This window comes from Aphanomyces astaci (assembly GCF_000520075.1).
Source record: "Aphanomyces astaci strain APO3 unplaced genomic scaffold supercont1.52, whole genome shotgun sequence".
Classification (NCBI taxonomy): Eukaryota; Oomycota; class Saprolegniomycetes; order Saprolegniales; family Verrucalvaceae; genus Aphanomyces; species Aphanomyces astaci.
In genome coordinates, this window is record NW_009798315.1 from 417,514 (window position 1) to 437,393 (window position 19,880).

Below are 19,880 nucleotides of genomic sequence, written 5' to 3' on the forward strand. Positions count from 1 at the left end.
GGCAAAATGCACAACGAATTAACTGAGGATCTACTAAGATCTCCTTAACCTCATCACTATGAAATCTTCTTAGTCTACTTCACTACTTCTACACTAATATGCACTTTTGTATACAATGGATGCGGGTGCGGTTGATACATTGGGGAACTTCACTAGACTAGCGATTCTAAGCCATACTTGTCCTTGAGACACATTCCCAGGCAAGCATAGATAGGGTGCGTCATGAGCCAGGTACTTAGGAGCTGTGGAAAGGTGGTGGCAAGGCATTACCCCCACCTGTCACATCGCTACACATATACTGTATGTTGACAAGGTACTTGTTGGGGGGTGGACCTAGTCGACACCTCAAATAAGCGGTGTGAATCAAGCCGAGCCACAAGTCAATTCGACGAAGTTGTCATGTTGCCAACATGAAGACAACCATCATCCAAGACAGTGGCTCGGACGATGCAAGTGGCAACATGCTAGTACACAAGCGAGAATTTGGTCCATTACATTGTGCATAACTGGACAAGACTTGATGTTAATTTTTATGTTGGTGCAAGCATGCATGTACACTGCATGTACTTCGTTGTGCGTGCTTATGAGTGAGGCACGGCGAGTCCGAAGAGTATGGGATGGCGAATGGAGGTGAGAGGAATGCGAGTTGCACTAAGCTTATGGTGGAGAGATGGAGGAGAGGTAGTCTTTCACAACCAAACTACCGGTACACGCCCCAAGCTACCTGGTCCTACTAACGCCATAGTAGGCCTCTTGTTCATTTTCCCTGTACCATTAATGTGTGTTGGGTAGCTGATGGTTTTAGGAACCAATTTGTCTTAACATTAGTCGAAATAGTAGATGGGTACTGTACACCATTCACATGCATAAGCCACCAGTAGAGTAACATTTTTTCAGGCATTTTTCTGGAGTGTCCTATATGTTGTATTCGTACGCTTGACGATAGCCAGTCCTTGGACACTAACAATGACGATTACACCTCCAACTTGACGATATCGCCATGTATTTGTGACGCTCAAAGAACCTGAATTTGTGCGTTTCAAAATCCTTCAACTCCCAGTGAGTATACTTTAATCCAGTGTTTCGTGAATGTTTCGTAAATCAGTGGTATTTTTCCATGCTTGAAGCATCATACAAAATCCAGCATAAAGGAAAATCGATACTTCCGTTTTACGAAACAAAATGTTTCGTGACTGCATTGAATCTGTTTCGTATTTGTTTCGTAAATCGTGTATATCTATTCATAGTATACGTTTCTTTATATATAGATAAAATGGCCGCTGCGACAAATATATCCGACAACTATATGATTGATTAAAAGTAAAACCCTGTTGGCTTTCATTGGCGAATGTCTATTCCATGTCAATACAACGACCAAGTAAAGTATCTTGAATTTTTGGAATGTATCGACGTACACAGTCCTGTTTGCTGGCGGGGGCTAACTGTACACGTACAGTACTATTATAGTAGGTTCCATATTACGTGGAGGAATTACCTTGGTTACTTTGCGCAACACAAGCCACTCATCAGGCATGCTTATCTCGTTCATTGCTCGCCAACGACACCAAAGTGCAGTAAACACTCCGTGGACATGTAGCGAGCGTGACCATTCACTATAAAGAGCCCTACCGCTGGAGTACATGTGCACTTCTAGATTTACATTGATAACTCACTGGTGCACGAGTTTGCCATCATTGAATTTGTTTGTGAGCTCGTAATTACTTCTCATCGTCTCAATCGACTCTGTGATGAGTGTTTTGTGATACCTGTGAGGTCGCTCGCAACAATATAAGTGATCTTAGTAGTTGTAGTATTGAAAATATGATTGTTTAGTGTTGTGGTGGAAGGGGGCACACATTGAAAGGAGGTCGCAGTTAGTGTTATAAGCATCCCCACTGTGCAGATGCTAGCAGTGGGGATGCTTGTAACCACTGTGTGTTAACCAGTACGGTGGTTCACGTTGCGAAAGGAAGTGGATATGCAGAGCTGGAGAACGTGGTTAGTGTCGTTTGTTGAATGAGGGGCAATTGGAATCACTACTGGAGGTAAGGTGGTGTTGGCGTAGCTACAGTAATGTTCAATCAGGACCTACCTAAGCACAACCATTACTCTTAGCCGCATTCGTAGGTTTTAAAAGTCGCAAACGTTATTGTGTGGAATGGGCTATAAAAGGGATCCCACCATTGGTCCCCATGCATCATGGTGGGGGCGCCGGCTGACTGCCACCGACCACAACAGTATGTACTCTTGCTAGTTCGTGCCGTTTTACTTATGCTGATCGACACCGTTTCGTGTGCAATATCGGCTCGGCAGTATTTCAACCAATAGAAAGCCATACATGTTAAATGTTAGTGATATGTTGCTGCTGCGACAACCGCCTCGTCCAATCGGATTGTCGCAAAAAATACTGACCAATCCGAATTCAATCATTTGTCGGTTATCCAATCGCGGGGCCGAATTTTGTCGGTTTTGTGTCGTGTCTGTCTTATATGTACAACTGGAAATGAACTGGTTATGTATGTTGACACATGAATAGCTATGGTAGCTATTAATAACTGTCAGCTGTATTATTTATTATCGTTAACGCAATAATTGACTTGTTTGTGGAATTCGTAAGCCTTATTTCTTATTATTAACCAATCAGAGTGTATCAGGGTTTCTTTGCCATATAATTGGTCAAGACGATCATTTTTATCCACTTCAAGAATGCTGAAGTACTGTGTAGTTTCCCACGCCAGTGCCAACACAAACAACCAAATGGGGGAGTGCCGACTCCCTGTAAACCGCACACTTGATTGACTTAATGTTACCACGGCGTTGCAGAACCAAGAGTGAGATCCCGGCAGTTGGCTGGGACAGGTGTTCTGTTTTCTACGTCCTAGTACTACTAGTATTACTACTTGTAATACTATGCCATTGCGTGTCGGTTCGCCAAGGGTCGGCACCCAGTGGCCTCGGTTGAGGACCACCTGTGTCATGGGGGGACTTGGATTAAGTCGCCAACTACAACACACACCCCAAGCCATGTTCCCGAGGACACACGTGGGCCTCGCTAATTCTTCGCCCTCGCTTGCTTCATTGCTTTGCGCAACGCATCGATTTCGCTCGCTGTCTTCACGCCTTCAACGTAGTTCATCATCACGGCCGGGCATTCATGCATGAGCTTCTGCAGTGCTTCCCATGAGGACTCGAAATCTTCGAAACCTTCCCAGAGCACTTCCAGCATGACGTCTTTCACATCCGGGACAAACTTGTGCCCCGCGATGGACTTGACCTTCAGCATGTTCCCTTGCTCGGAAACGTGTTCGAGGATTTCTTCGGTCACTTTAAAGTTGTCTTCGGCGTAGAGCTTGACTCTTGATGCGTGTGCTTCTCGTAGTTCATGGGTCACCAAGTGCTCCAAAACGACGGAGAATTCGCCCACTTCCTGGACTCGGCAGGGGCCCGTCCAGGTTACGAGCAGCTTGGGGTGATAGCGTTCGTCGACGCGAGACCAGAGCACATAGTCGCCTTCGCTGACATTGCACTATTCGTATTTCTCGGTCGCTTTCGTCGCTTTCGCCGCGCGCATCGCATTCTTGTCTAGGACTTCTTTGTGCATGACTTGCAGGCTAGCACGCAGCTGTCCAAGTTTTTGGGGATGTCCTTGACCGTCCAGTTGCTCTCTCGGAGTTCCTTGTTCATGCCCACCACGACGACATCCAGGGGAGTCGCCGGGTTTAAAGCCGTGAACAGCTCCATCGGCGACTTGCTCGCCAGTGATTCGGTCGGTGTTTGGTTGAGGTTAGCTTGGACCACCGGCAATAGGTAGTCCCATTCTTGTTCGGCTAGCTGGTACTCTCGCAGCATGACCCGCATCACTTGGAGGATGTCGCAGTTCATTCGCTCGTCCGTTCCATTGCGCCAGGGGCAGTAGGCCAAAGTGAGGTCGTGATGGACCTTGAACTTGTGGGCTAACGCCTTCATGGCCACGGTTTTTAAACGGGTTCCTTGGTCGTTGACCCAGACTCGTGGCATTCCAAACCGCTTCGTCCAGTCCACCAGGGCATCCACACATACTTGGCTCGTGGGACCATCGCATGCAATGAGCTCACAGTAGTGGGTAAGGTCGTATTTGAGTACCAGCACGTACTTAGCGCCGCTGAACGCTTCGCCCATGTAGAGGTAGTCGAAGTCGATTCCTTCGTTGCGCTCTTTCGCGTGCCATCTCGGAGCATACGGTCAATGGACCACCCTTCCCCCTTGTACATGAGGGTACAACAAGCAGCCACGGAGGAATTCACTGGCCCTGTCGGCCAAGTGGTCGATATAAAACAGGCGGCGGATAGTAGCCACCAGCGCTGCATGTCCACGGTGCCCGGCGCTGCCGCAGTGGGCAACAAACATGATCCCCTGGATCAGGTCATTCGCCGCACTCGAAATCCATAGCCGCTCGTCCACTTGCCACAGTCCGTCCACCACGGTAGCTCGCTTTGGTTTGTCTTTGCCATGCTCGTCTTGTGCGTGACGGATGTCCACCACACATGGCCACACAAAGTCCTTGTCCAGCGGCCGCAGTTTCGGTTGTGCCGGTGGAGGAACTTTGCGTGTTTTGACTTTCTTTGAACAGCCATGGCCCGACGTATTTTGACCCGCTTGGTCGCCAAACTTGGCGTCGGCTGACCCCAACGGCTCATCATATCCGCCCAAAGGTTGTGGATGCCGTCGATGTGTATGATGTCATAACGATAGCCGCCAATAATGGCAGCCCATCGCATGAGCTTGCCGCGTGTGTGCGCCTTGTATTCTTCGCCTGGGGCAAAGACATGGATGAGTTTCTTGTGGTCACAGTACATCTTGAACCCCGTAGGTCGCATAAGCATGTAATTGAGCTTCTCGCACACACGCGCAATAGGGCAGGCCTCCTTTTCGACGACTGACCACGCCTTCTGGGCGCCCGCAAACATCCCCGACTGACACAAGAGCAGTTCGTGACGTTGTTCTTGGACTGGGCTATCATCATCGAATGCCACCACTTGAGTTACCACAATCGACCATCCATGATCGCTCGCATCCGTAAACAAACACATCGTGGCGGCATCACGCGGGTGAGACAGTTCCACCGATGATCGTAGCTTGGACTTCACGGCGTCAAACGCTAGCTTCTCGCCGTCGGTCAGTTCCAACTGAACACCAGACGCGATTCGCTTCTTCTTGCCCTTGCCTTTGAGGGCCTTCGTCAGACACTGCTGCAGTGGGTCGACGGTCTGTGCGTACTCTGTCATCGAGTCCCGCAGCCAGTTCACGGTGCACACAAACAGCTGCAATTCTCCCGCATTCGTAGGGTAGGGGATCGCACACAGATGTTCTATGCGTTCAGGGTCTTGCATGACGCCATCACCACTGATGATGCGTCCGCACCACTTGACTTGGTCCGTGAACAGCTTGGTCTTGGACGGACTCAGCTTGAACCCGTACTGGGCCACTGGATCGAAGAACGACTCGAGGGCATCCACATACTCTTCCACTGTGTCGGCGTACACAAAGATGTCGTCGATCCAGATCAGCATGTTCTTGTAGAGCAGGTCTTTGTAGCACTCCTCGTTCGTTGATTGCACGTAGAGGGCACTGTCCACATGGCCTTGCATCACTCGAGCCGGGGTGTACGCACATCCGTTCAGCATGAACGACAACATGTCCCAGCTCTCGGGGTGCAGTGGGAACTGCCAAAAGCACTTGGGCAGGTCAAACACGCCCATCGTTTTCTTGCCTCGTTGGTTCTGGAGGATGGTAGCCTGGAATGGCATCGTCCCTGCCTTCGGCTCGGTTAGCGAGTTGACAACTCGGTAGTCGTTGGTTAACCGATAGTTCTTGAGCACGTCATCGTCGTTCCATTTGTCGGCCGACTTCAATGACTTGCGCCCATCAAGCTTGAGAACTGGGTTCACCGGGCTTTGCTGGTTGCTCTGGATCACGCCTGCATAGTGTAGTTCTTGTGTACACAACTTGAGGAACCTCTCCTCCAGGAGGTTGCATCGGTAAGGAACACATCCATCCTTCGGGGTCACCTTCAACGGCTTCACCTTCGCCGGTGGGTCTGACCCGTCGAATTTGATTCGCCAGATGTCATGCTTGCTGAGCACATCCCACAAGTACTTAACATGTTCCATTGGAAATCCGTTATCGACTGCGCCCTCGATCATGCCTTGCAGGGCTTCCTTGACTTCATTCTTGGCTACAGGTATGATGCTCGTCACCTATAAACTACCAACTTTTCACCAAATTTTCTGACTTCTATCTCATATTCATTACTCAAAATTTCAGCAAATTGAGACGTAGAATCGACAGATCCCAATGTGGTGAAGAAATTCTACGTCTCATATTCAAATTTGGTGATGAATTGGTCCAGAAACAGATATTTAACCTAGTGGTATTTTACATGGGCGCATGGATATTTGGCCATAGGGGTGGCCGCTGAGATGTATCTTGATTTTTGTATGTGACTCTTATCCGTATGTAATATCCGGAGGCAGTTGGGACTTTTAACCTCCCACTGCAGTGATAAAACACATAAAATCGGTATTTAACGTTTTGGTTTTTGGGTTTAACTACATTAATTGTACGTTAAATAATAAAACCTCGACTCTTCGATTTGGCCAGTTGGAAGTTTTTAGATGACGTGCATCACAGCACCGCCTTCATGGTGGCGGCTCTGACGGCCGATCGTTGGGGCAACTCCACGCAATCGCCACCAACTTCTTCCAGGTCATCGCCATCCTCATCCACTTGTAGGGCGCGTCACCTGTTCCAGCAGGCGGTCAATGTCGATACCAATGGTCTTGAGAGTATCATCTGAGACGAGGAATTCGTCTCCATCGTTGACCACATAGCAGCGGCGCTTGCCTGGCATCTTACTGGCCCAGCAGCCGTCTGCATTCATAGCGTAAGGTCCATGTAGGAGCTCGCTTCAAATGGCATCTGATTGCATGCTGTTCCCACAAATGGCGCAGCCAACTTGACAACTTTAAGTTGCGGCTGTACCGCTTGAAGTTCATCCACCATGGCTTGTGGCATAATGTTTTGGTCTGTGCCGTTGTCCGGGCAGTATGGAACTTCCAGCACACTGTTCAGCCGCACCCAACGTCCATCATCCTCCATGCTGAGCGGTTGGGGTTTCTTCATTCGCTTGGGTTGCATCGTCGCTTTGCGTTCCCTCGCCTTGGACCGCTTGACGGCGTTCTTGCCCTTCTTCCAGCTTGTATCGCCGCTATCCCGTCTTTTTTATTGGGACACTCCCGGGCCATGTGTCCTGGCTGCTGGCAGACAAAACCACAGCATGCCGCGGTCATCCCGGCCGGGTGCAAATCGAGGGCGTGCTTCATCACGCACAGCTTGGACATGGCGGTCGTCGTGTCTTGGGCGCGAGTTCACTTGCGGTCCGTACTTTGTGGCTGGTGGGTCCCCCGTTCGCTTTTGCGTCGACGGCGACCACACCGCCGCACTTCGTTCCGGCTTGATGTATCCACCTGGTGGACGTGGATAATTCCCGCTGGTCTCGAACAGCTTGGTTGGCTTTCTTCGCATGTTTCGTAATGCGGCGCCCTTGGTCGTCTTCTTCACGGCCACCCTTTGAACCGTAGCTGTTCCTTTGCTGATTAACCATGTCTACATCATGCGTTCGGTCAAGCTGCTCGCGTAGGATATCCACAAAGGCCACCAGATCGTTCGCCAGCACGATTTTCATTTGCTCTTCCACTCTGTCGCGTACGTAGCTGGGTGTGACACGCGCTGCTACCACCTTCACGAACGTTCTCAGCATGGTGGAGTCTTTGAGTTGTTGACGTAAGCCGTTCTCGTCGATGACATCATCAACCCGCTCCATGAATGACACCAGGCGACTGGTCACGTCTCCATGGAGGTCGACACTCAGCGCCCGACAGTATGTTTGCATGTCTGACTTAGTGGGTGTCCACTTCGTCGCTGGGTGCCCGACGATTTCCATAATGCGGTCGCGGTAGTCGTCCTCACTGAGTTGTTCCACAGGCACTCGCCAAACATAGGTGCATGTAGCCTTCAGGAGGCTGCGGTCAGTAGAAGGAATCCATCCCACAGCACTCCGTCGCCACTCACCACCCATGCGTTGCGCATTCGCCCGTAGCTTGTCGTCATATGTCTCCCGCTTCTTCACCCAACTCACCAGGAAAGTTCTGTCCATACAGGTGATCCGGAGGGGTCGAACATCCGTCACCACCAATGAAGGTCCACTGGAGAGTTGGGCCCCCAACCTCCGCTGTTTGGCGTCGGTGGTCCACTCGAAAGAGTCCCCATCCCGAACTGCTTGGCAGGGTGGTGTCCAGCATCCGTCGATCATGGGCCGCGCGCGCCACTTTTGTATGGTCGACAAGCTTCTCCTTTGGGGGACGATTGGCTTCGTTGATCCGCCGCCGTTCAGATTGTTTACGTTGTACTTCTTGGTATTCCTTTTCTTCTTCCTCGCTGTCAGGAGTACTATCCGGTCGATTTCGCCATTCCGCACGTAGCTTAGCTCGAGCTTCCGCCTTTTCATCCGCTCGTTTCTCGGTATCAGACTTCTCTGGCGGCGGGTATTCTTCCTCAACATAGGCGCCTTCGATTGGGGGTCTAGGTATCTGTTCCCAGTTAGGTCCCATGGTTTGACCGCCATATCGACGCCTCCATTCATCCCAAGACATGGACGCCGCTCGCGCGCTACCCGTGGCCTTGTTCGCCTTGGCCGGACTTCTTCACTCTTGGGCTCTCCCACAGCTGACAGCGCATCCGTGGTTCCTCCAACAACCGGGACCAACGGTGGCTCCGTCACTGGTACTTCCTCCTCACTTTCGCTGCTGGCGCCGTTGCCGCGGTCTTCGACTTCTTGGCGCGATATTTTGAGTTCTTCGCCATTACTCTCAGTTCCGTAGGTCACTGGAACTAAAGTATACTTTTTGTTGTTTCCCACGCCAGTGCCAACACAAACAATTAAATGGCGGAGTGCCGAATCCCTGCAAACCGCACACTTGATTGACTTAATGTTACCACGGCGTTGCAGAACCAAGAGTGAGATCCCGGCAGTTGGCTGAAACAGGTGTTCTGTTTTCTACGTCCTAGTACTACTAGTATTACTACTTGTAATACTATGCCATTTCGTGTCGGTTCGCCAAGGGTCGGCACCCGGTGGCCTCGGTTGAGGACCACCTGTGTCATGGGGGGACTTGGATTAAGTCGCCCACCACAACAAGTACCAAGTTCCTAGCGACTCAAACAACTCGTGCCACCATCAGATTAACGTTAATGCACATGTCAGCAGTTCATCGCTGATCGCACTCTCGAGTACACTCCACTATCATCTTTCCTTAGTGTTTAGTCCTTGTTTTGTAAACTCTACCCAACGAAGTAGACATTGAATGACGAATGGTCGATGCGAATTTCTCGTTAGGAAGGACCGGCAGCATCACTACTACTTCGTGGTTTCGGTCGAGTGGGGCCACACCCAAGGTCTTCATCGGGGCATAGTCACCAAAGGTTTGACCAAATCAAATCGTTTTCCCGCGATGTGCAGTTGTCCAGACGTTAGGCATAGGGCAATAGTTTCAACTAACAGTGTAAACATGAGTAACAGGGTTCTCGTCGCGGTCTACTGTACTGGTAATCCACGTGGAATAGGAATTCCAGGAGTCACTTTTGAAGATCAACGAGTAAATTGCTGTAAACGACCTATCAACAGTACCAGTGGAGGACTACCAAAACCTCCGCAAACACCATTTCGGGATCATTTCGCATCGGATAGGGGTTCATCTTTAATCATGTCGAAGCCCATGAACCAGAAATTGCATCATCAGGTGCAACCAAAACCTCCCCAAATTATACTACAGGGGTCACAGTTCATTGGTCAAAAATAATTCAATAAATGCATACGATTGGTTAAAGGTACCCTGGTTGCCAAGACACGACAACATGGGAGGTGAACTTGACGCGGCCATGGGCAGCCAATCAGTGTCAGCAGACAGTGGAGTGCAGCATCGGAGCAATACACTAAAGAGTCTACAGAGGAGGGTGTAGTACAGCGACGATAAAGGAGTCCTCTGCGTGAAACTATACAATTTCAGAAAGAATGGCAATCCTACGCTCTACCAATTGAACTACATCATCATTACTTTATTAAATATATTTAAAAGGCCAAAGTGGGATTCGAACCCACGAATTATTTTAAATAATTGATGGTTTAGCAAACCACTGCCTTAACCACTAGACTATTTGGCCTTAAAAAATAATTAAAAAGCAAATAAAATTAAAAAAGCCATCATTAAAGCAAATAAAGCTATAGCTTCAGTTAAAGCGAAACCTAAAATAGCAATTAAATGAACCTACAAAACCACGAAAAATATAATAAAATAGCATTTCATTATTAAATTTTTTAATGTTTTTATTAATATTTATTTTTGTTTTATTAAATATTTTTTTATTTAAAAAAATTATGGTTTACTATAAATTTTAAATCACTTTTTTGTGGTTTTGTGGTGTTATCCTTCAATATTTTGATTAATATATAAATGTAAAACTAATAATTTTTCTGAAACTTTGTCTTATTTTTAATTCTTAAAAATTATTATTAAAAATGAATATAAACTTTTTAAATATAGAAAATCAAATAATTTTATTTGATGCAGCTGTGTCTTGACAATTGTCCAAGCAATTTCTAAAACAGTACCATGTACAAAAGTTTCAGCTTTTTTATTATTATTTTCATTAAAAAATACATCTACTTAAAATCCAAGAAACAAACGGCCTTAAAAAATAATTAAAAAGCAAATAAAATTAAAAAAACCATCATTAAAGCAAATAAAGCTATAGCTTCAGTTAAAGCGAAACCTAAAATAGCAATTATGTCTTATTTCTTTTAATTGCGGGTTTAATTTGTTTCATAGCTTTAATAGGTGCCGTTAGTTTAACTATTGAAAAAAATAAAGATATAATTTTTTTTAAGTTAACATTTCATGATTTTGACTATTGTTTTGACTAGTATTATTTACTATTGTTGTTGCATTTGTGGTGTAGATTATTTAAATAAGTTGAATCGTACCAGGAGCTTTAATTTCTACTCTACTTAATTTTTTTGATTTAATTTTACCTTTTCCATCAATAGGTTGACCTAAAGCATCAACAACACGTCCTAATAAACCTTCACCTATAGGAACACTAACAATTGATCCAGTTCTTTTTACAAAATTACCTTCTTGAATTTCTCTTTCATTACTAAAAACAACAACACCTACTACATCAGGCTCTAAATTTAAAGCCATACCTTTTTGTACTCAAGGGGTATTTGTATGAATATTTCCATCCCCATCTTTTATATATAAATTTTCACTATTGGACAATGGGCGAAAGCTTGATCCAGCAATACCAAGTGAGTGAAGAAGGCTATGGAATTCGCAAGGTGGTTCACCTTGCGCTGCATAAAAAATTGCCTATTTCACCTTGCTTTTTCTGGTTAATGTAAATCTATTATTGTAGCATATTTGGGTGTGGTCCTACACGGCCGAGCAAGAAATCGTGAGGGTGCAAGTCGTTTGAAGGGTCGGTGGGTGACGTGGCGTGTTCGTTTGCAGCCATCGATTTGACCAACATTCCCACATGTGTCCGATACGTACCGTGTGCAACGTACTACTGTGGTAAAACCATTGTCAAACCAACATTGTGGGCCAACATTTCAATGAGCCCATCATTCCCGAGCAGACCAACATTCCCTGGAGACCCAGGGCACCCCGGGCTCCCTGGGTATCTTGGTTGCGTTTCAACAGTGGGATCGGATGTTGGAAGCGTTGCCGATTGCGTGTTAAGGGTGGGACTTGGTGCTGGAGATGTCATTGGTTGTTCCGAGATGCTGGTCATGGGTCTACACTTTCAGCAACAATCATGCCCTGGGATCACTTCTTACAAATCAGGATTATGTTGCAATGTCCGCTGCATATGCGGGTTCATACGTTTGGGCACCACCGTAGTCAACACCGCACCAAAAGTCTGAGCTGCTCAGTAGCCGCTGCAGATGCCAGTGATTTCGACCAATGGCGACCCGTGTTTTGGACCACAAACGACCACCATGCCTTGCCCTAGAGGCGTGACGACAGCTTTGGCAAGCATCGACCAGATCGACGAGGGGAAATTGGCTTTAGGATAGCTTTACATACTTTCATCTTACATAACATACATAATAACCGTTCACATTTTGCAGTGTATGGCTTAGACCCTGCGCAGTACAGTCCCTGAACGACCCACCCCAAGAAGTCTGCTGTTGAAGTCCGTACACGCTTGTCGACCAAGTGTACGAAACCCGCATCGCCCTCCAAACCAGTACCAGCCAAGTCCTCGGTACAGATCTCGGGCCACAGATCCGTGCGAAGTTGCAACGCAGACGACCTCCGTTGCTGAACCTCGACCAAGTGTACTAAGTGTGCATCCCCTGCCTACGTGTGTGTGTGTGTGTGTGGTGGCTTGCTGCTGGATTTATCCACGGCGCGTCACTCCATACTCCTTGCATATCCTCGGAGTCACCCTCGACTCCACCCGCGGCGAACTCGACCCGACTTCCCCGCAACCCCCGGCTACCCCGGGTCCCCACGTCTCCCAGCCTACCCAGGTCACCCCGCATTCCCCGGGTTCCCTGAGTCGACTGCTCAACCCCCTGTGTTCCCGACCTTCCCAGCTACCCCGGCTTTCCCCGGGTTCCCTGAGTTGCCTGTACACGCCGAACACCCCGAACACCCCTTGTGTGCTCCGTCAGTGATCTTTGCCCCATTGACGTCAAGCCTCCGAAACAACCCTCGATATCTTATTATTGTGAGCCATAACATCATCACACTACTGTAGTTGTACTACTATAGTCATATATCCCCCGAATCAAGTCCCCGATCCACAGCATCCCACAACGACGACAATAAAGTCCATCGTTTCCAAGATGATCGTTCCGATTTCGAGGTGAGGCAACTAACTCCACTGGTGTCATTTAACATAGTGGATTTCATTGACATACTAAATACACTAGAATCAAGACTCCCATCTATCTCCGCCACCATTGTCCACACTAGAGTACGCCTATGTCGGTGGGTTGGATCAACATCACGTTCCTGTGGTCGCCAGGGCACGATTCCACCCCGAAGTCTCGAAGTATTGTCTGTCGTCGATGACTGGTCGTCCGGATGCAGGTCCATCAACCACCACCGACGACGACGGTGAAGAGGAGGATGTGTTGCAAAGCGGGTTTGCGTGCCCAGTGGACAATCAACCAGAGGCATGGTCATGGAGGGTTCCGGCATTGAATCAATCTGGCATCCCGGTGAAGATGTACAAACAACTAATCCCCCCGAGGTGGCCTGTTGCTACGTTCGGACTAGAGTATCACGTCGACTGCTGGTGTACACAAGGGGGCATGTACTGTCTGTCGGCCGCCATGAGTTTACGACGAGTGGTGATCCAGTGGCTATGGAGACGACTTCTATCTACTACATCTGCGACGACGACGACCGTCACAACGTTGTTTCACATATGGAAATCCAACGGTCGTCGTCGTATTTCGTCTCCGCGCAACCACGTGGTGCCCCGTACGCGCCAGCAACAAGTGCGACTCAAGCTTTTTGTCTTGCACTGGTGCCACGCTAAGCTCGTACAAGCGTTTTGCCGGTGGAAAAAGGTGCCAACAGCATCATACACCATCCATCTGAACTGGCCAGTACTATAGGTGGAAAAGCACAACCCCAACTGGGCTCGAACTCGCGACCATTCGGTTTTCTCAGGGTGTACTGGGTTCAAGTCGAATGTACCATGTAACTTAACCAGCTACTTTAGGGTAGTGGTTAAGTTACGTGACAAAAGGGTACATTCGACTTGAACCCAATATACCCTGTGAAACCGAATGGTCACGGGTTCAGTTGGGGTTGTGACTTTTCCATCTACAGTACAGGCCAGCAGTAGAGAAATATGCTTATCCCGATAGCAATAACTGCGGGTATTTGGCACGATGGCCCCTACCGTACTGTACCTTTTTGTCACGTAACTTAACCAGCTACTGTGGGGTAGTGGTTAAGTTACGTGACAAATAATGCTTAGCCCCCCCTAGGCGGGGCTAAGCGTCTTTTTACTAGTTCTTTTGGCTCCAACTTCTTCACGATTATAGCGGCCATACAGGTATTCAATCACAAGAAGTACGGTGTGGAACAAGTCCCATTGATGTATACTATGGAGTATGTCGTCTATAAACTACCAACTTTTCACAAAATTTTCTGACTTCTATTTCGTATTCATTATTCAAAATTTCGTCAAATTGAGACGTAGAATCGACAGATCTCAATGCGGTCAAGAAATTCTACGTCTCAGATTCAAATTTGGTAATGAATTGGTCCAGAAATAGACATTTAATCTAGCGGTATTTTACATGGGCGCTTTGATATCTGAGATGAATCTTGATTTTTGTATATGACTCTTATCCGTATATAATATCCGGAGGCAGTTCGACCTCAACCTACAGTACTTCCATAGTAGATTTTAGTAGTAGTTCTGTGGATTTTTATGTTTACCCTAATGATTGATTTTTGAAAATCGAAATATCCGGACGGATATTTCCGGATAATTGGGATAATAACGGATACTAGTAATTGATTAGTTTCCCAATTTCCACATAACTTATTTCTCCCTAGGGACCATAGGGGTACTGTAATCGGCCATGTTATTCCAGCAATAGTTCCCATTCCATCATGGCATCCAGGGGTTCCATCAAAATATTTTGAAAACGGATTTCTCTGTCAGAATATTATTTGACATATAATTTCTTTCTATGGATATCCTTTTTTGAGATTTACTGCAAATCAAGTTATGAACAATAGATTTGTCAAATTATTCACGTTACGAACAATTGGTTGAAAACATCAAGATTATAGTTCATTTATTCCTACAAGCAGCGATGAAATATCAAAGGGCCAATTTGATGACACGGAAGGCGACATTGCCATTTTGGTAGATTTTGGCAATATCAACGGTGTTAGCTTGAGCACATCCATCGGCCTGGTAGGGCAGGTGGATAATGTTCACGACCAACTTGCCGGTGTCCGGAATAGCAAGCTTTTCCATCTTGGCGTTGAATGCGTCGACGTCTGTGCGGTGGCCAGGGAAGGGCTTGGAGATTTGGCAGGCGTGTACCGTGTTGGTATCGCCATCATACCAAAAGCAGTCGACAAACGGATACGCTGGGTCGTACATGTAGAAGATGGGAACGGGGGGGGACAGAATGTCTGCATATGTTGAACTCTTGGACCGATTGATGTTCGCCTTAATCAACGAAAATGTCCCTCACGTCGGCATCCAGCCAGACATGTCATTGAAAGACAGTTTATAGTGGCCAACTGCCAATGCTCCAACGCAAAGGCTTGTCATTCGTGACGGCATGTTCTGCATGGCGCTGCAGAAAGACCTATGAGCCTTTTTAGAGGTCGGCTCATGGTCTCATGAACGGTAAGGCCGTTAGTCTCCATTATGTGCAGCAGGCCGCCATTCGTCGTGCGGTTGAAAGATGTGCATTGTTGGCGCATTTTCATTGGACGAAATGATTAGACTTAAAATAGACTAGAAAAAGTAATTCGTAGTAAGATAACTCAGTTTGCAATTTAATTCGGCCTCCGCAAGAGGTTCCCGTCCGGATAACGATGGGGGCGAAAACAAAGAATTATTTAGCCTCATCGCCCGAAGCAATGAGTGACTCTGACCACCAACGCTCGCTGTCCCCGGTTAACGGGACGGAGCGATCCCGATCCCGAGAAGCCGAACGCAGCCGTCCCGTGCACAGTCAAGCCACTATCCCGTTCGCCTCTCCACGCCGGCGTAATCCACCAGCTGTTGACAGCGGTTTCAAACAGATAGCTACGCCAACACCCCATTTACGGCGCCCACACCGACCCCCTTGGCCGCCCCATTTGATTCACCCGCGCCAGCTGCGACACCAATTGGAGCCACCAATCTGCCCCCTGTCCCCGATGACGACGACATGGGACAAGGCGACGATCGCGGCTTCGTGTACAACGTGCCGGCGCTTCCTGGCCCGCCCTCGTTCAACGGCTCGACCAAATCGGAGCGGCGCACATTTTATCCGCCAGTACAACAAGTACCTGGACCAAGTCAACGCCCTCCAGCTCAATGGCTCAAGACCCTTTGTGATGCCTGTCAGCGCGTGCATGGATGTCTTTACCAAGAAGCGTGTGGCGATGTGGGACATGGCCAACCGCGACTACCGTGGCGTCACGGAGGCAGAGTGGGCCGCATGGTTTGGCCTTTAAAGAGGTGCCTTAAGACCTGGAAATACTCAAGAAGCGTTTGACCACGGCGATCCGGTTCGATACGACAATCCTCGACGCCGACTCGCGCATTGGAAGATGCTGGACAACCTGATGCGAGCCTTGGAGCGCGACGACCAAGCGTGGGTCTTGGACCAAGAAGGCAAGACAGTTGTCGACATCATGGTCAAGGCGATCAAGCCGCTTGGCCTGCAGAAGTCAGTCCAACGCCAGCTGGCCCTCCAACGCAACTCCAACGTGTACCGTTTCGTGGACTGGCTGTGCGTGCATACCGCCGGGTACCACTTGTATGTACCGGTGGAAGACGAGAAGACTTCGGCAACGCCTGCGACGGCAGCAGCAGCACCATCGCGGCCGTCCAAGCCTGGACGATATGAAGGCAGCGTTGGTAGCAGCAGTGGACCTGCCCGGCGTGCCCCATTCCCCGAGCAAGACAGCGCGAAGTACGAACGCAAGAAGGCGACATGTCTGAAGTGTGGTAGCGAGAACCACAAGGTGGTAAATTGCCCCAAGTGCGCGCCTGGCGAATCCGAGCGCCAGCTCAAGGAGCAAATGGACAAGTGGGAGAGCGCGCGAAACAAGAAGATGACCAAGCTTCAAGGCAGCACGAACAAGTCCCTCGGCCGCGAAGCCAAGATCGAAGGCATCGTGTCCGTCACGACGACCCTCCTCGACACCGGCTCCGACGTTACCTTGGTGACAGCCGGTGTCATGAAGTCCCTGGAGCGGGCCGGCGTGGAAGTCAAGGTGATTTCGCCGGAAACATCCGTGATCCAGCCGTATGGCCAAGCACCTGCCGTCAAGGCCGACCGCCAAGTGCAGTTCAAGTTGTCACCCTGGACACCCCCTGTGGACCTTTGGTCCTGTGTGGACTCTTCCTCCAACGCGGCAGAGCTCCTGATCAGCCGGGCTGTGATGGAACGGCTGGGCTACTCTGAAGACGAGTTGTTCAGCCACGCCTTTGCCAAGCAAGAAGCTGGGATGTCAGCGACGTGGACAAGCCATCTGCGATCGTAAGTGTCAGCCGCCTGACTCAAGTGGCCGCCTCAAGCGACGAGTGCGGTGATGACGGCATGCACTGTGCCACCCCCAACATCCAAGTCCCATCTGCTGAAGACGCAGAAGGCGAGCGGAACAGGCGGCGAGCGGTGGTTGAAGCCGTGATTCAAGACAAGCTCCGTGCCGCCGAAGACGACGGCTTGACCGCGGACCTCCTCGAGAAGCTGTGACTCCTCCTGGCCAAGCACGGTGATGTATTCCGCCTGGAGATCGGCCATGACGAGCCGATCAAGGTGGAGCCGCTGCGGGTGCGCATCAAACCTGGCGCCGTCCCTGTCAAGCGTGGCCTGCGACGATACCCCCAGCCCATATGGAGTTCCTGAAGACACATGTGCGCGAGCTCGAAGTAGCAGGTCTGGTGTACCGCAACAACCGCGCAACTTGGGCCTCGGGGCCGCGCATCGTCCCCAAGAAAGACCCTGGCGACTTGCGCATGGCCATTGACAGCCGGCCCATCAATGCGTGCACGGAGCCTATGCCATGGCCTATGCCGAACCTCGACGCCGCCCAGACTGTCTTGGTGGGCGCGCGGGCGTTTTTCACGCTCGACTGGTTCAAGGCTACTGGCAGCTGGCGCTCCATGAAGACTCCCAAATGTACTGCTCCTTCATGACCCCCTTTGGAGTGTACACGCCCACAAGAGTGCTTATGGGCCAGACCGACGCGGTGGCGTTCTGCCAGTCGGCGGTGGACTTCATGTTTGTCAACCTACTGTTCAAGGGACTCCTCGCCTGGCTCGATGACATGCTTGGCTACGCCGAGACCCCTGAAGACCTCCTCGACCTCCTCGACCAAGTCCTCACGATCTGCTCCTCCTTCGGCCTGAAGCTCAACCCGAAGAAATGCGACTTCTTCCTGACCAAGGCCGTCTGGTGCGGCAAAGTTGTTTCAACTGAGGGCGTCCAACACTCCCCCACAAGAATCCAAGGACTGTGTGCGCTCGCGCCGCCCGCCACGGCCGCCGACCTCCAACAGTTCGTGTGCGCAACCAACTGGATGCGGGCCAGCATCCCCTGCTACAACGAGCTTGTGGCGCCGCTCCGCCAACTTCTCGACACAGCGACCAAGCAAATTGGAAGTGCGAAGAAGATGAAGCTCACTCGGGTCCAACTCACTGCCGTTGGCTGGGACGTTGGCCATCTGGCCTGCTTCGACAAGATCAAGGAAGCTATCTTGGCGATGGTTCCCATGGCGCACCCACGGGCAGAGATGATGGTCTGCCTTTAGACCGACGCAAGTGAAGGCTTTTGGGGCGCGATCGCCACTCAAGTACCATTTGAAGACCTGGCCCTGCCGTTGGAAGAGCAACGCCACCAGCCGTTGGCCTTTCTCAGCGGTGACTGGCGTAAGCGAGCGTTGGCCAATCGTGGAGAAGGAAGCGTTTGCCGTGGTGGAAAGCTGCAAGCGGCTGGACTACCTTCTTATCTTCTTATCCGCCCAGCTGGCTTCCGCCTTTTCACCGACCACAAGAACCTGCAGTACATTTTCAATCCTGCCGGCCAGTCCCCAAGCATGGCGAGGTACCAAGCGCACAAGTTAGAGCGCTGGGCCCTGGTGCTTTCCTCGTTCCCCTACACCATCGAGTGCCTGCCCAGTGAAGACAATGTGTGGGGCGACCTGCTCAGCCGCTGGGGCGCCGCCCAAGCCCAAGTGCCAACGAAGTCCGTCCGGCGCCTCCTGGCCATGGTGTCACCCCTGCAGCAGCCCGACTTCGACTGGCCCAGCCCTGCCGGTATCGTCAAGACCCAAGAAGTGGCCGTGAAGAGGGGAGAGACCTCGCCAACCGGCGTAGCGTGGAATGAAGACAAGAACCTGTTCCTCGACAAGGAAGACCGAATCTGGATCCCACCAAGTGCCACGGACCTCCGGCAGTGGGTCTGCATCATAGCGCACCAAGGCGCCGCGGGCCATCGACGGATCGAAGCCACAACTAAGGCCGTCCGCGATGTCTTCGCCTGGAGCACCCTCGAAGACGATGTCAAGACTTTTGTCCAAGCCTGCATCCACTGCCTCAGCGTCGACGGCTCAGTGGTCTCGCGCCCGCTTGAATCGGCGCTCCATGCCGAGAAGCCCCAAGAGCTGATCCACTTCTACTGGCTATCCATGCCCACGTCAACGAACAGATGATCCTCGTCATCAAGGACGACATGAGCGGGTTCGTACGACTTTGGCCCAGCGAGACAAGCGACGCCGCGGCGACCGCAAACGGCGTTCTCGACTGGTTTACGACATTTGGGTATGTCCATACCTGGGTCTCCGACAGCGGGTCCCATTTCAAGAACGAAGCCATCGACAAGATCCGCAAGGCCGCCGGCGCCCACGACCACTTCACCACCGCCTACTGTCCTTGGGCGAACGAACCGTTGAAGTAGTCAACCGACTGATCCTCCGCGCCGTGAGGACGCTTAGCAGCGATTTGAAGCTGCGCGCGACCGACTGGCACCACATCTTGGCCCTGGTACAAGGTGCATTGAACCACATAACGAG

The 19,880-nt window shown here is 50.1% G+C and overlaps 1 protein-coding gene and 1 non-coding gene across 2 annotated transcripts; both read right to left on the reverse strand.

The window, feature by feature from the left end:
• Window positions 1-10,170: 10,170 nt before the first annotated feature.
• On the reverse strand, window positions 10,171-10,257 carry H257_13971. The gene has a single exon. It is a non-coding gene; the product is annotated as a tRNA-Ser (tRNA).
• Window positions 10,258-14,958: 4,701 nt separating this feature from the next.
• Window positions 14,959-15,246, reverse strand: H257_13972 (hypothetical protein; the record flags this gene model as incomplete). Its single annotated transcript, XM_009841678.1, has 1 exon — window positions 14,959-15,246. One exon carries the CDS (start codon window positions 15,244-15,246, stop codon window positions 14,959-14,961), a length of 288 nt encoding a protein of 95 aa, XP_009839980.1.
• Window positions 15,247-19,880: the final 4,634 nt, after the last annotated feature.